Source organism: Solea solea, chromosome 21, assembly GCF_958295425.1.
Source record: "Solea solea chromosome 21, fSolSol10.1, whole genome shotgun sequence".
Lineage (NCBI taxonomy): Eukaryota > Metazoa > Chordata > Actinopteri > Pleuronectiformes > Soleidae > Solea > Solea solea.
Window position 1 is genome coordinate 625,864 of NC_081154.1, and position 12,587 is coordinate 638,450.

General features: G+C 41.1%; 1 protein-coding gene across 1 annotated transcript in view; it reads right to left on the minus strand.

The window, feature by feature from the left end:
• Nucleotides 1-12,587, minus strand: part of dnah9 (dynein, axonemal, heavy chain 9) — a 134,494-nt gene that overhangs the window by 87,510 nt on the left and 34,397 nt on the right. Inside the window, exons 35-38 of the mRNA XM_058621034.1 lie at nt 10,905-11,061; nt 8,722-8,826; nt 3,332-3,489; nt 2,038-2,176 (exon numbers count right to left, since the gene is read on the minus strand). Coding sequence (XP_058477017.1) covers nt 2,038-2,176; nt 3,332-3,489; nt 8,722-8,826; nt 10,905-11,061 — 559 coding nt within the window. The remainder of the gene's footprint in view (nt 1-2,037; nt 2,177-3,331; nt 3,490-8,721; nt 8,827-10,904; nt 11,062-12,587) is intronic.

Consider the following 12,587-nt stretch of genomic DNA (forward strand, 5'->3'; position numbering starts at 1 on the left):
ATATGTTCATATCAACTATTAATATTTGGGGGATGTTAACCCTTTAAAGGCCAGCAATAAAACAAAACAAAAAAAACTACAATAATTTCCATAAAATACATTTCAAGGAGAATTTGATCTTTATTATTATAAGACCACTATTAGAACTCTTAATGGTTAATTTTTAAACTTCATCTACTGTGTTGAATTTGTCGGTTTTATTTCATCTTAACTTTTGTCTGTTTGATTTATCTTCTTTATAAGATGTAAAGTGACCTTGAGTGTTTGAAAGGCACTGACAAATAAGTATTATTATTATTTATTATTATTGTTATTATTATCAGTATTACTAGTGTTATTATTATTAGTATTGTTATTATTATTACTATTCTTATTATTCTTATTATTAATAAGAATAATAATAATAAAAATAATAATAAGTAGAGATAGCTCGATAGAAAGCTTGCTAGATGGATGTATAGACGTTCACTCCACTGCAGAAAAGAGGAGCACACAGTCATAGCACATCGCAGGCCCCAAAACACAGCACAATTTATAGTAAATACACAATTATGAAACCTAAACTTGAGAAAGTAGCTCTTTGTGTGAATCTCATTGTATTGATTTGCAGCTTCAGCCTTTGTGAATTGGGCTTAGAGAAGCAGTCTGCTCATTATCATCATCTGATTTCATTACCACTAAGTTGCTAATGTTGGCAAAGTCAGGCAAACAACTTATAGTAAACTTGGGGGAAAATAAACAAAAAACCACAGTTGTTTAAAGGGGCAGTTTTTAAAGCAGGGTTGTCCTGCGGTACAGACACATGGAGGCTCACTCAGTGTGTTTAAACTACATTACGTTACGTTACGTCAGGCTAAGACAATAATTTAGCTTTCTTAATGTCATGTAAACAAGTTAGTCTAACCAAGCTAGTCATGCCTGGATAATGCGATCCATAGTCCGATTACTCCTGCATGTACTGTATATGCTTATTCGGACGTTTCTCTGCAAGTTGTCTTAGTCAGACTAAGGCCTTAGCTGGATTAAACTGTGAATGTAAATGTACTGTGTGAGAATATGACTGCCAGTGAAGACACAAGCAAAACCAGGCTTACCTTACAAAGTCTACAGCATCTTAAGAATATGTTTGACACTATCTTGCCATTAGACAGCCTTTTGTGCCCTGGAAAATTACATACTTTCTATGGGATTTGGTGTGGGAGAGTTAGTGGTTTACAAAAACGACACCAACTTCAGTTTCCAGGCAGAAAATGCTGACTAACGCATGTCAAACTAAACTAGTATATAACATATTCTTAAGATACCTTAGACTGAAGCAGGTGTAGATTTTGTTAGATTAGTGTTAAGTGGCTAAGATCAGTTTTTCCCAAGATGTAGACTATATGTTGGTGCCTCATACAACCACGCTTGAAGCAGCTGGAGATTCATGAAACATCCATAAAAAGAATTAAGTGTGCGATGACAGAGGAATGGGCCTGTGGGTCATGGGGGGGAAGTGCATGCTCATTAAATTGCTTATCCAAGTTATCAAAGCTCTGCTGTTCCCCCCTTTAAAGCGGCACTGCCACGAATGGATTCTATTGATTTTCTAAATAATTCAAATCATGGTCTGATGTGTGAAACGGCACAGGACTACAAAAGGATTAAAGAGAGAAAAGTGAGACGGAATAACAGCTAAAACTCCCCGCAGCTCCTTATTCGTATGCACGCAACACTTCACTCTGACAGTTAAGTTAGAGGCTGTTCCTTTATCAAACGCCTCAAACACCTACATATGTATATACACACACACACACACACATATATATGTAGATATGTGTATATATACATATACATATACATATATATATACATATACATATATATACTGTATATATACATATATATATATACACACACATACATATATATACATATACACATATATACATCTACATATATATATGTTTGTTAAAGAAAGAGCATTGTGTCAGTGGCAGTGGGCTTTGAAGTGGAAATGGACTGTGTGTGTATAACAGTGAAGAGATCAGACAGTACCTGTTTGGACAACAGCTCTTTACACAGCGTGTAGAGCGTGATAAACTTTCGAGCCAGCACTCGGGCGTTAATGAAGCCCTCAGCTACCAGCATGATTTCACAGATCAGCTCAAAGTCTGGCACCACCATGGCACACGGTCTGTGGAGGTGAGAGGAGAGACGATGAGTTAATTATCATACAGTGTATGTACTGTGTATGTATATATATATATACACACATACACACTTATTCACCTATAGTACATCATTTGTCTTCATGTGTTTTATATCTTTATTCTTATTAACTTTTATCATTGTTTCCTTGAATCCTCATTGTTATTTAACTAATCTTATATTAACACAAAAGAGTATGTGTCTTCTTTTTCTTCTTTTTTTTTTAAAATCAGAGACACAAAAGCTTAATAAATCCCTTAAATTTCAGTATAAAATTTGCAATTTCTTTTTTTTAGGTCTCAAACCTGTGGCCCATGGACCCTCCCATTCCATTTCATTTGACACACTGACACTAAGTTTTGGCATATTATTGAAAAATAAAATTTGGCATTGGCCTAAAATGGCTAATCTAGACACAAACCCACTAATTTGTTCCTAGTTTTTGCGAAGGTGACATTTTCTGCCGCTATGAACAAATACGCCCAAACTGTTGGACTTTTTTCCACTAAACCCGTCATTGGGCCACCGTAACATCTGAGTTTGAAACCCCAAGGAAAATGCTGAGATTTGAGCAAACATGAGCAAACAATATCAAATGTGCATAATTTTGTGAAAAGATGACAGAAAACCCCAAAAAAGGCAGTGAAAAGAACATTCTGAGGCACAATCTGTCTCAAAAATTTAGATTCTGCACGACCGTAACATAATAAGCTTCCCCGTAGGAATGCAAATGATTATTTTCAATCTGTCCAGTCCAATTATTTTGTTCCTGTTTCTGTCCCTATCACAGTTTTTACTTTGTTTGTCAAAGCACTTGTTTAAAAAAGTGCTGTATGAATAAAATGTGTATTGTCAAAATGTCAAAATAAATGTTAAATTGTTGGTTTGCATTTACCAAAAATAAAAAAAAGACATAAACCAAAGATATTCAGTTTACTGTAACTGAAAGGTGCCAAAAAATATGAAAATTAATGAAGCTGAAATCATTAAAAACTGGATTCAAATTGATAATGTATTCATTATAATAGCTGGCAATTAAATCGGAAGTTGAATTCAAACTTTCTTCTGATGTATTTATGAAAATGTGATGTAAATGATATTTTGTCTGGATAATCCCACGAGTTAAGAGCAGCTCGCTGACCTGAACAGAGCCTTGAGGTTCTCGGGAAGCTCGGTTCTGCCGGCATAGCCTGGATTCATGGTGATGAAGATACCAACAGACGGGCACAGTTTCACCTCCTCTCCCATGAAGTTAAACCTCTGCTTCTTGTCTCGAATGGCGTCCTGGATACTTTTGACCTACAAACAAAAACACAACAGAATCCAGAAGTCAAAGTGGTGGATGGACCATCACTGAAGCATTTAGCTAGCATCGCTTTACACCGCAGTTCCAGTTGTATTGGAGTTTCGCAATTTCCCACTTATGAGTAAGAAAAAGTTGTAATTCCAAGTCTTCACGTCCTCCCAAGTTCACAATTCAAGATGGCTGCTTAAAACATCAATGGTTTGGTACAAACACTGTCCTGTCCTGCTGATGTCTGTGGACATGTTTCAACTTGCTACAGCGTGTTTATGTTTATGTCAAATGGACTAGATTAGCTCGCTACTTAGCTAGCATAGCTAAAATAGCTATAGCAAATAACGGTGCGCTCCGTATTACATGAAAAGTCGGAAAGAAATAAGGCAGAAGTGCAATTTTTCACGATTGATGCGAGTGGCAGGTATCGTAGATGTCGGGGGCTTGTGAGGTAGCCTCGAATTTTGGAGTTCCAAATGAAGTTGTTACGTACTAAAACTACACCGCACTATAATTGTTTTTCAGCATCTGAAGCTCTGTATTAGCAGGATTTTTTAATAAGAATCCCAAAAAAACATTTGTGAAAGTTGTTAGCATGTGATTAACTTCACTCCGCACACAATTGAGTTCATCTATAACAGTCTGTCATGTTGCTTTGCAGTATATTAATGCTCATTTTTGCTCCGTTGTGGTCTCCACTCCACTCTCGAGGAAGTGATTTAAAGCAGCTTTTAATTATTTATTTTGCGTAACCTTTATTTGAGCAGACAAGTCCCACTGAGTTCATCAGCATACCATTAACATCTTTCACCAAATACCCGAGTCTCTCTGTAACTGCCTGTCAAATTGTTATGCAGCATGGACACTTTTTTTTATTATTATTCCAGGGACGCAATTTTAGCGGCACGAGTCAGGATTTACTGGATGGATAAACTGCCAAGGCTGTGTTTGCGTAAATTATGACTGAATGAGATTTTAGAAAAGAGACTTTATTTGTGTGTGTGTGTGTGTGTGTGTGTCAGTATGACCCTAAAAGTCTGAATCGTGGCTTGAAAAATGAAAAGCTTTATGAATTTCACATGCGTGTGGTGAAAAGACTGTGGCGAGTCGACAGCTGGAAAGAGGAGGAACATCTCTTCATGGGTGAGTACTCGGCTACAGATCACTCAGTCATACCGACACAACAGGGAGAGGAAGAGGAGGAGGTGGAGGAAGATGCAAAAAAGCCAAAAAACAAACAAACAAATAAACAGCTGCGGAGAAAACACACAGAATAAAAAAGGAATAAAAGTTTTTCATGAGAAATGACAACAGTCGACCACTGCTGCTCTACAGGGAAAACGATGAAGGAGAGTAAAAAACATGTTTTTAAATAAGTTCAGGAGCAGACGGTGGTGAGACGTGTCTCGTCTCCTCACCGTCTCTTTGAATGTACAGCAGTGACAACGAGCTTAGAATCACTGCATGTCACAATAATGAATGGGAAATTTGACAATAAACTGAATAGCTTAATCAAAATAATTATTGCAAAAAGGTGGCAGTAGCAGGGTTTTGATTCTGATGTATTTCTCTTTTTTGTTTATTTTTTTCGTGAAATTGGTTAAATTTACGAGGTTCCATGAATGCATTTTGTACTTTTCCCTTCTTCTTCTTCTTCTAGTAAGCTCCAGCAGGCTGTACACAAGTGGAGGTACAATGCTGACGTCTGAAATCACAGTTGGAGATTCTTTTACGCAGAATTTCTCATCCTTATACTCTGCGCGTTCCTAAATCCTTGATCATGTGCTCTCCACTCCAAAAAGCCACACTTGGCAGCGAAATTACACAAAATTCATGTCATTCAACCTTGCAAAACCCAACCAGGGTTCAGAGATTCTTCTCACATAGGAACAAGAACCATGTTGCTTAAGCATTAGCCCTAGTTGTGTTTTATTATTTGGATTTCCCTGATACAAAGAGTCGAGAAAGCCATTACCTTTCCACGTTCTTCTTGCTAATTGTGTTACAAGCTGTCTTAGACGGCCTTTAACAAACAGGGAAATAGAGGTTTGGTCGCTAACTCTCGTGCTAACTCTTTGCTAAGTCCATTGCCAAAACTAGCTATTTTAGCTCACAGAGACAATTCTACGCTGCTTCAATCTGTTTGCTGATTGAAAACCTTCAAGCATCAACACTCAACTTTATCATTTATGCCATTTTCTTTTCATAAAGTTAAAAGTATTATCATGAAAGATATGGAACAGCCCTTATTGTGGAACTATAGCAGCACAGTGTGTATTTGTTGCATCTTTAGGACCTTTTTCTGTCATAAACCCTTACCTTGTCAGGACCAGTAATCCTCACTGAAGACAAAATCTGGTCCTAATGAGGCAGAAGCTCATATTTTGAGGAAGTAGTTCAGCTCAGAGCTAAGATTTTAATTGTGGTTATGGATAAGGTTAAGGATACATCCTTGGGTATGCTGTTCAAATGAATGGGAGTCAATGCAGAGTCCTCAGAAGAATAGCTGTACAAGCCTGTGTGAGTGTTTGTGTGTGTGTGTGTATTTGTATGTGTGAAGTCCAGTAGCAAGGCAGAACTTCCCCAATTTATCTCCATGTTGTTACTTGTGGTGGCCATCTGTTTGCTTTAGTTAACACAGTACCAGTTTCCACCACCTGCATTATCAGAACAAACCGGCAGTATGTCACCGAGCTATGCTAGCTGCTCCCACTTTAGGAGGATGGATTAGGTGTGTGTGAGAGTGTGTGAGAGTGTGTGAATGTGAGTGAGTGTGTGTGTGTGTGTGTGTCCAGTGAAGCAGCCCGGTCAGTGGAGCGAGCTGCCAGCTGTCACAGCGGGAGTTTGATGCCGCTCTGTTCTCGAGGTCTACTTCTCCATGCATTAGATGCCGTGATTTATTATTCATTATACCACGCAACGACTATTCATTCTTCTGGCACTTGAAAATTCCCCCCACCCCTCTTAAGTACCTCAGATTTCCTACAGAAGAGAAGACAGGAAACACGACTGGTAATTGTTGCAGAGATGAATAACGATCGTTTGAGGAACTTTTATCTCCATTAACATCACGCTCATAATCAGCCTTCTTCTCGACTCGGCACAGTTTTTGTTTTTTTCTTTGGGGGGGTGTTTCTCCTCTCTGACAGTTTTGCTCATTCATGACAACAGCAGGACTTGTGCGCGCAGGGGGATTTGAACACACCCCGAGAGACTAACAAAGGCACAGCGAGAGGATTTGTTTGATCCTGGATAACTGAACACCAGATAGCAGAAGCGCTAGCCTCAGCTGAAACACAAAGAATATGGCTGATTTCTCCAAAGAGGCACACCATCATCAAAGGGCCAGCTACTGTAGGTCACTGTGTGTGAGTGTGTGTAGAATACGAAGCTAACTTTATCTGTCACCATGCATGAGGAGAAGCCAGCAGAGGAGAACAGAGGTGACGACACTGTCAGAATGAGATATGCAGTTCATCCAGAGGTAATGATTTCACCTTTGTGGAAACAAAGACGAATTATGATAAAACCCCTCACTTAAAGGCTGCGGTAGGCGACATATTTTGTTGTTATTGATCAATAATGCCATGATTACCTTTAAGTAAAATGAAAATCAAGAAAACTGGACTTTATCTCCGCTAGATGCTGTTTCTGAGACATTAAAGCAGAACTATGAAGGATTTTTACCCTAATTCCTAATTTAACAGCTTCAGAGTCAGTGTGATGGTTAAATGTTTTGTTGCTGGGAGACTGGGGGCTGTCTACAGTGCCCCCTACTGTCTGTTAGCAGAAAATCTGCCTTGCAAGATCAGGGCTACTGACCCGGAGTTCTTAAAAATCAGGAGGTCTCACGAGAAACACAAATTACTTCTCAAAACTACACACACAGCCCCTAGCCAAGTACCCGCTATAAGGCCAAGGCAGCGATAACATTATTTTAGACGTTCATCGTGGCACAAAAGAAGCAGAGAAAACCGTTTGTCAGAGGAATGAGGAAGAGGAAACGACTGAGTCTGACTGAGCAAGGGGCCACACACGAGTAAACATCGGACCAACTCTGTCCTTTGGAAAACATTGGAAAACAAATGGATCCATGACTTGTGTTCCGGTGAAAACAAACGCACACAGACAGGTGAGGAGACGGGAGGGTCAGCGGTGAGTTTTTACAACAGTGAGCATTGGTAACAACTACCTACGCTGCCAAGAAACCTGAAAAAAACATTTTTTTCCCACCGAAACGAAGCAACTGAAAATAACAAAGGTTTCAAAGAAATTATAATCATTAAACAGATCTAGATAGAGCATTGCATTTACATTTTAACAGTAAAAATACCACAAAAGTACAAAAGGTTTTACATTTCCTTTCCTTTCCTGTCAAAATAAAAGCCTAGCTGTTGTTTCACAAGTTAAATGCTATAAATGTGAAGGCGCGAAACTGAAATGTTTTTCTTCAGAGTCTCTATATCAGAAGTCAAATTGAGCTAACACCCATGAGGATGTGGTGGGCCAGATTAAATTGGCTTGTGGGCCAGATATGGGCCCCAGGGCCTTATGTTGCCCTATGTGTGGTCAGGTTTATTTATACAGCACATTTTAAAAACGACCCCTGTTGTTACAAAGTGCTGTACAAGCTTAATTATGTGGTACAAATGAGGTTAATTTATTACAGTTTTCTTTTTCCAGTGTGGGCGGGGCCTTTAAGACATGGGTAAACTGCATACTCAGCATGTCTGCACCGTACAGATCAGTGAGTCTATGTTCTAAAATCAAGATAAAATCACTAGTTCTAGGTGTTTGGAAACACCGACACTGCGCGAGGAATCATTGATCCGAATGATCGCAGCACATCCTGTGAGAGTTTGATGTTTTTCTGTCACTGTGAGTGCTGCTGCAGCGTGTGAAGAGTGTCATGACCGACACCGCAGTCGAGCCCGAGGAGGAAGTTTCCCCCCGTCCTCGACTCGGATCAGATCAGAGAAAAGCTCCCAATTATGAGAAATCTCTGCGGAGCCAAAAGGTGAAAGCGGCTCGGGTGAATTAGTCTTTTCCGCAGGAAGCAATTTACGCCTCGCGATCGGTGATGGAGAGGCTATTTACCTTCCGCCGAGGCTTATCTTCACCACACACTTGATATTAAAACAGACAAAAACCCTCACAGATACAATGGAAACTTTCAACACAGACACACACAGCAGTCCAAAAGCCCGAGGTGGTGGAACCAGATTTGTTCTTACCTGCACAGCCACGACAGACAGCACCTCCACTGAGATCCTGTTGAACTCGTCGAAGCAGCCCCAGGCCCCCGTCTGAGCCAGACCTTTGTAGATGTTCCCGCAGGACTGGTGGACAAAGACAGACACAGATGTTCAGGTGGACACAGCGGGACAGGAGTTGGCAGTAAAAAAAACAAGCAAACGATAAAAACAAGGATGTAAGACAACGTAGACGCAAACAGCACAAACATATCAAGCAGTCGGTCAGGCTGGTTGATATATAAGCGAGTGGTTCACAAACACTGGGTCGGGGGCCCACAGACGGGTCACAGGGGAATTATTTTGGGTCCTGAACAAATTTGCCAATCATTTTAGTTCAGATTTCTGAAAATATGTTTTAAATAACACCTATAAAATGAGGCTGTAATTAACCCTTGGTGCCGCAGGATGTGACGCTAACATGGTTATGGTCAACTGGCAACTAGGGCTGAACGATTTTATATAAATATCTTATTACGATTGTTGAAATTATGACGGACGGTATGACCCGTGATATGAGAGGGAATGGTATTTTTTTTACATAATTATTCTCATTTTCATTTAAATTCCATACTTTAAATGATAATTGTGTGATATTTGTGCAGATCTGTGAGAAAGATGTTTTCCTCAGTCTGTAGAATATGATGTGTGTAGGTCAGGACAATATTTAATCTGAAATGGTCATTTGAGACACATTTTGACTTTAAGAAATTGAAAATTGCAGAAGGCCGCGTTGCGATTTAGATCAAACTTTGATTGATTGTTCAGCCCAACAGGCAAAGCCACAAAAAGAAGAAAACGACATGGGAACCTTGTTTGAAAAGTTATTCTGATATTTTTTTGTCTCCAGTGCAATGAATTCTGGGATACATATTCAATTGGATATTTAGTTTCTCTGAAATGGAACACATTTGAACGGGTGCTCAAAACCTTAGCCCTTGCAGCGCTGCACTTTGTAGATTGTAGATTAAAATGGATGCTGGCGGTTTGCAAAAAAATAACTCAGTTTGAATGAAAGTCTTCTACTCGATTTTTCAGTTAATATTTTCCTGAGGAGTTAAACGTCTCAATCACTAGCTTCAGCTCTTCTCCAATTAAACATGAAATGATGTTCAAATATAGAGGAAAACAGACGTCATATTTTGGCACACATGACTGGACACCAACAGGATTGCAGGTGACATCTGTAAACTTTCCGGTTGCAAAAAAACCCCACTGTCAAATCACAAATCCAGAGGCTTAAAAACAGGTCTGTGTGTTTGTTTGTTTGTGTCATCGCATGTGGCTGTGATGCAGTCACCACGAGGGGCGGCTGTCTCAGGCTGCCAGACAGAGATGTATCACCAATTATGAAACAAAATTTCATAAGAAAACACTCTGTGCAGCGGCGCCGCGGTACGCCGAGAGTAGGCGAGCGATAACTGGATGACACAAAAAAAAAACAGGTCACTGGTGGCAAAAAAAAATCAAAAAATGAGAAAAGGGGCCAAAATGTCCACCACCCACATTTCAAGCTTTCCCTCTCTCCACTTGTGAGCAGGTGAAGAGGCTTTACAGACAGCAGCTGGACCGCGATGATGCCGGCAGCTAACTTTTCTTTCCAATTACGGCGCCAAGGAAACCCTCGCTGACGCAAACCGGAGCCGACTGGAGGATTGATCCGACTCATGTGTGTCTGTGTTTGTGTGCAGCCCGTGTTCCTCCTGGAGTATATTAGCACCTCTCTTTCTGACACCTTCCTGCAGTGTTGTATAGCCTGGGGTGCTGTACACCTCTATACCGTAATGATGCCCCCCCCCCCCCCCCCCCCCACCACCCCCCGCCGTCAGAGAGGGGAAGCGGGAGCAAGCTGCATCACAAGATTGTGTTTATGTCTCCCTCGACTGCGCTACAGACTGAAAAGTGTGAGCGTACAAAATAATAAAGCACAGATGGAGGCAGGGAGACACAGAGAGAAATAACAATCAGAGGAGAACTAATCACGGGCAGAGGGGAGATGAAAAGGGAAGAGATGAGAAGAGAAGGACGTAAAAAAGGTCGCCGTGTCAACTTTAATGACAAAGGCGGACCGTATCGCTGACGGTAGATGAAAAGAAAACGCACATAATGTGACAGGGAGGGCCTGCTGCGGCAGCACATTAGTCACGTACACACGACCGTCTCACCTTGTAGTCCATCTGCTCGGAGCAGTTGAAGACATAGACCATGATGCCGAGGGCTCGGCCCAGGTCTTTGGTCGTCTCCGTCTTGCCTGTGCCGGCGGGACCCGCGGGGGCGCCGCTCATGGTCAGGTGAAGCGACTGCGTCAGCGTGATGTAGCATCTGCAAAACACAAACAACAACAATAAGAAGAATAAAGATCAGGACAAGGAAACCATAACCACACCGGGGGAAATTTGTAGTTGACGTTTTATTTGCCGTGTCTTTTTCACATTGTTTCCTCAAAGACAGGAAGGATATTATGGGGGTGAAGGTCCTGACATTTAGAGAACGGAAATGCTACATACATTTTTTTTAAAACGGCCATTTAAAAAGGTGTTGGAGTAAGTGATAAACATCATAATACTGGTGATACTGCAGACTATAAAAAAAAAGTTTGAAATGCAAACTTTCACCGGATTTTCTGCCCGTTTTTTTCACTCCTAGAGCCAATCCCAGGTCAGCTGACACAGGGTGAAAGGTGGGGTCATGCCCTGGAACAGGTTGCCAGTCCAAACGTGACAATTCACTCTCACATTCATACACAAATTTAGAGTGTCCAATGGACATGCAAAATCAAAACAAAAAGGCCCTTCTGTCAAATTTGAACTGGTAACTGAAGCACATGCAGTACTGCATCTAGTTAGTCCATTCAGGCTGCCGTAGAAACATGGTGGCACAAGAGGGCGGACTTCAGAAAAGCAAGGCCCTTCACTAGCCTTGAGTATGAGTCTGGAAAAGGTTTTTTAATTGTTTAGACCTATGACGTATGCAGAGTGACAGGAAACTTGTAAACAAACGTGCTCCAACCTGGTACGGTCAGGGTGGAGCTACAGTGGCTTCACCTATAATAGTCATCTGATTGGGTGATAGAAAATCGGCACTCTCTTGTGAGCGGTATAAGGATGGCATGGAATTCGAGGCAAACGCCATTCGTCAAGAATGGCAGGGGAAAAAGGGCCGGTAAGTATGTATCAATTAAACTTATCTGAAAACTTCATACGCGCCGGTGAAAGCCGCCAGAATCCACGTCTCCCTCCGTCCAATTACCCCGCCGTCTCAAATTCTCCAAATTGACTTTTAATACATGAACAACAGAAGAAGATTTAATTTCTGCCGCTGCGTAACGAGGAGCACAGACACAGGGAAAACGAGTCAACAAGAGTCTTCTTCTAACCAGCCCCAACAACGTCTCTGTGTCACATCATACATAACCTCATTATATGATAATATAATCTCGCTCCCGCTTTGATTATCACGCCGGCTGATTAGTGACGCCTCCGACTGCAGAAGCTGTCACCGCTAACAAACAGTCCACCGTGTTGCCAAGCATCGATAAAAAAAAAACAAGCGGTGGCGCCAACGTGAACTGATTGGAGACAATCAGGACGTTATTGATCGGGGGGGAAATAAACACTAGGCTTTGCCTTGAATATCAATACAGCAATGATTTTAATGAGCTGCTGGTTAATAGATGATGTATGGGAGGGGGGGGAATACTGTGTAAGCAACAAGACAAATGATCCCATCTGTAAACGGTGTATCATCTGGCTACAGCGGTGCCAACAACAGGGTTTATGACCGTCCGCTGAAATATGGCCAAACATCTCTCACGATCAGTCGTCCGGGAGGTTGGATGAGGACGTCTC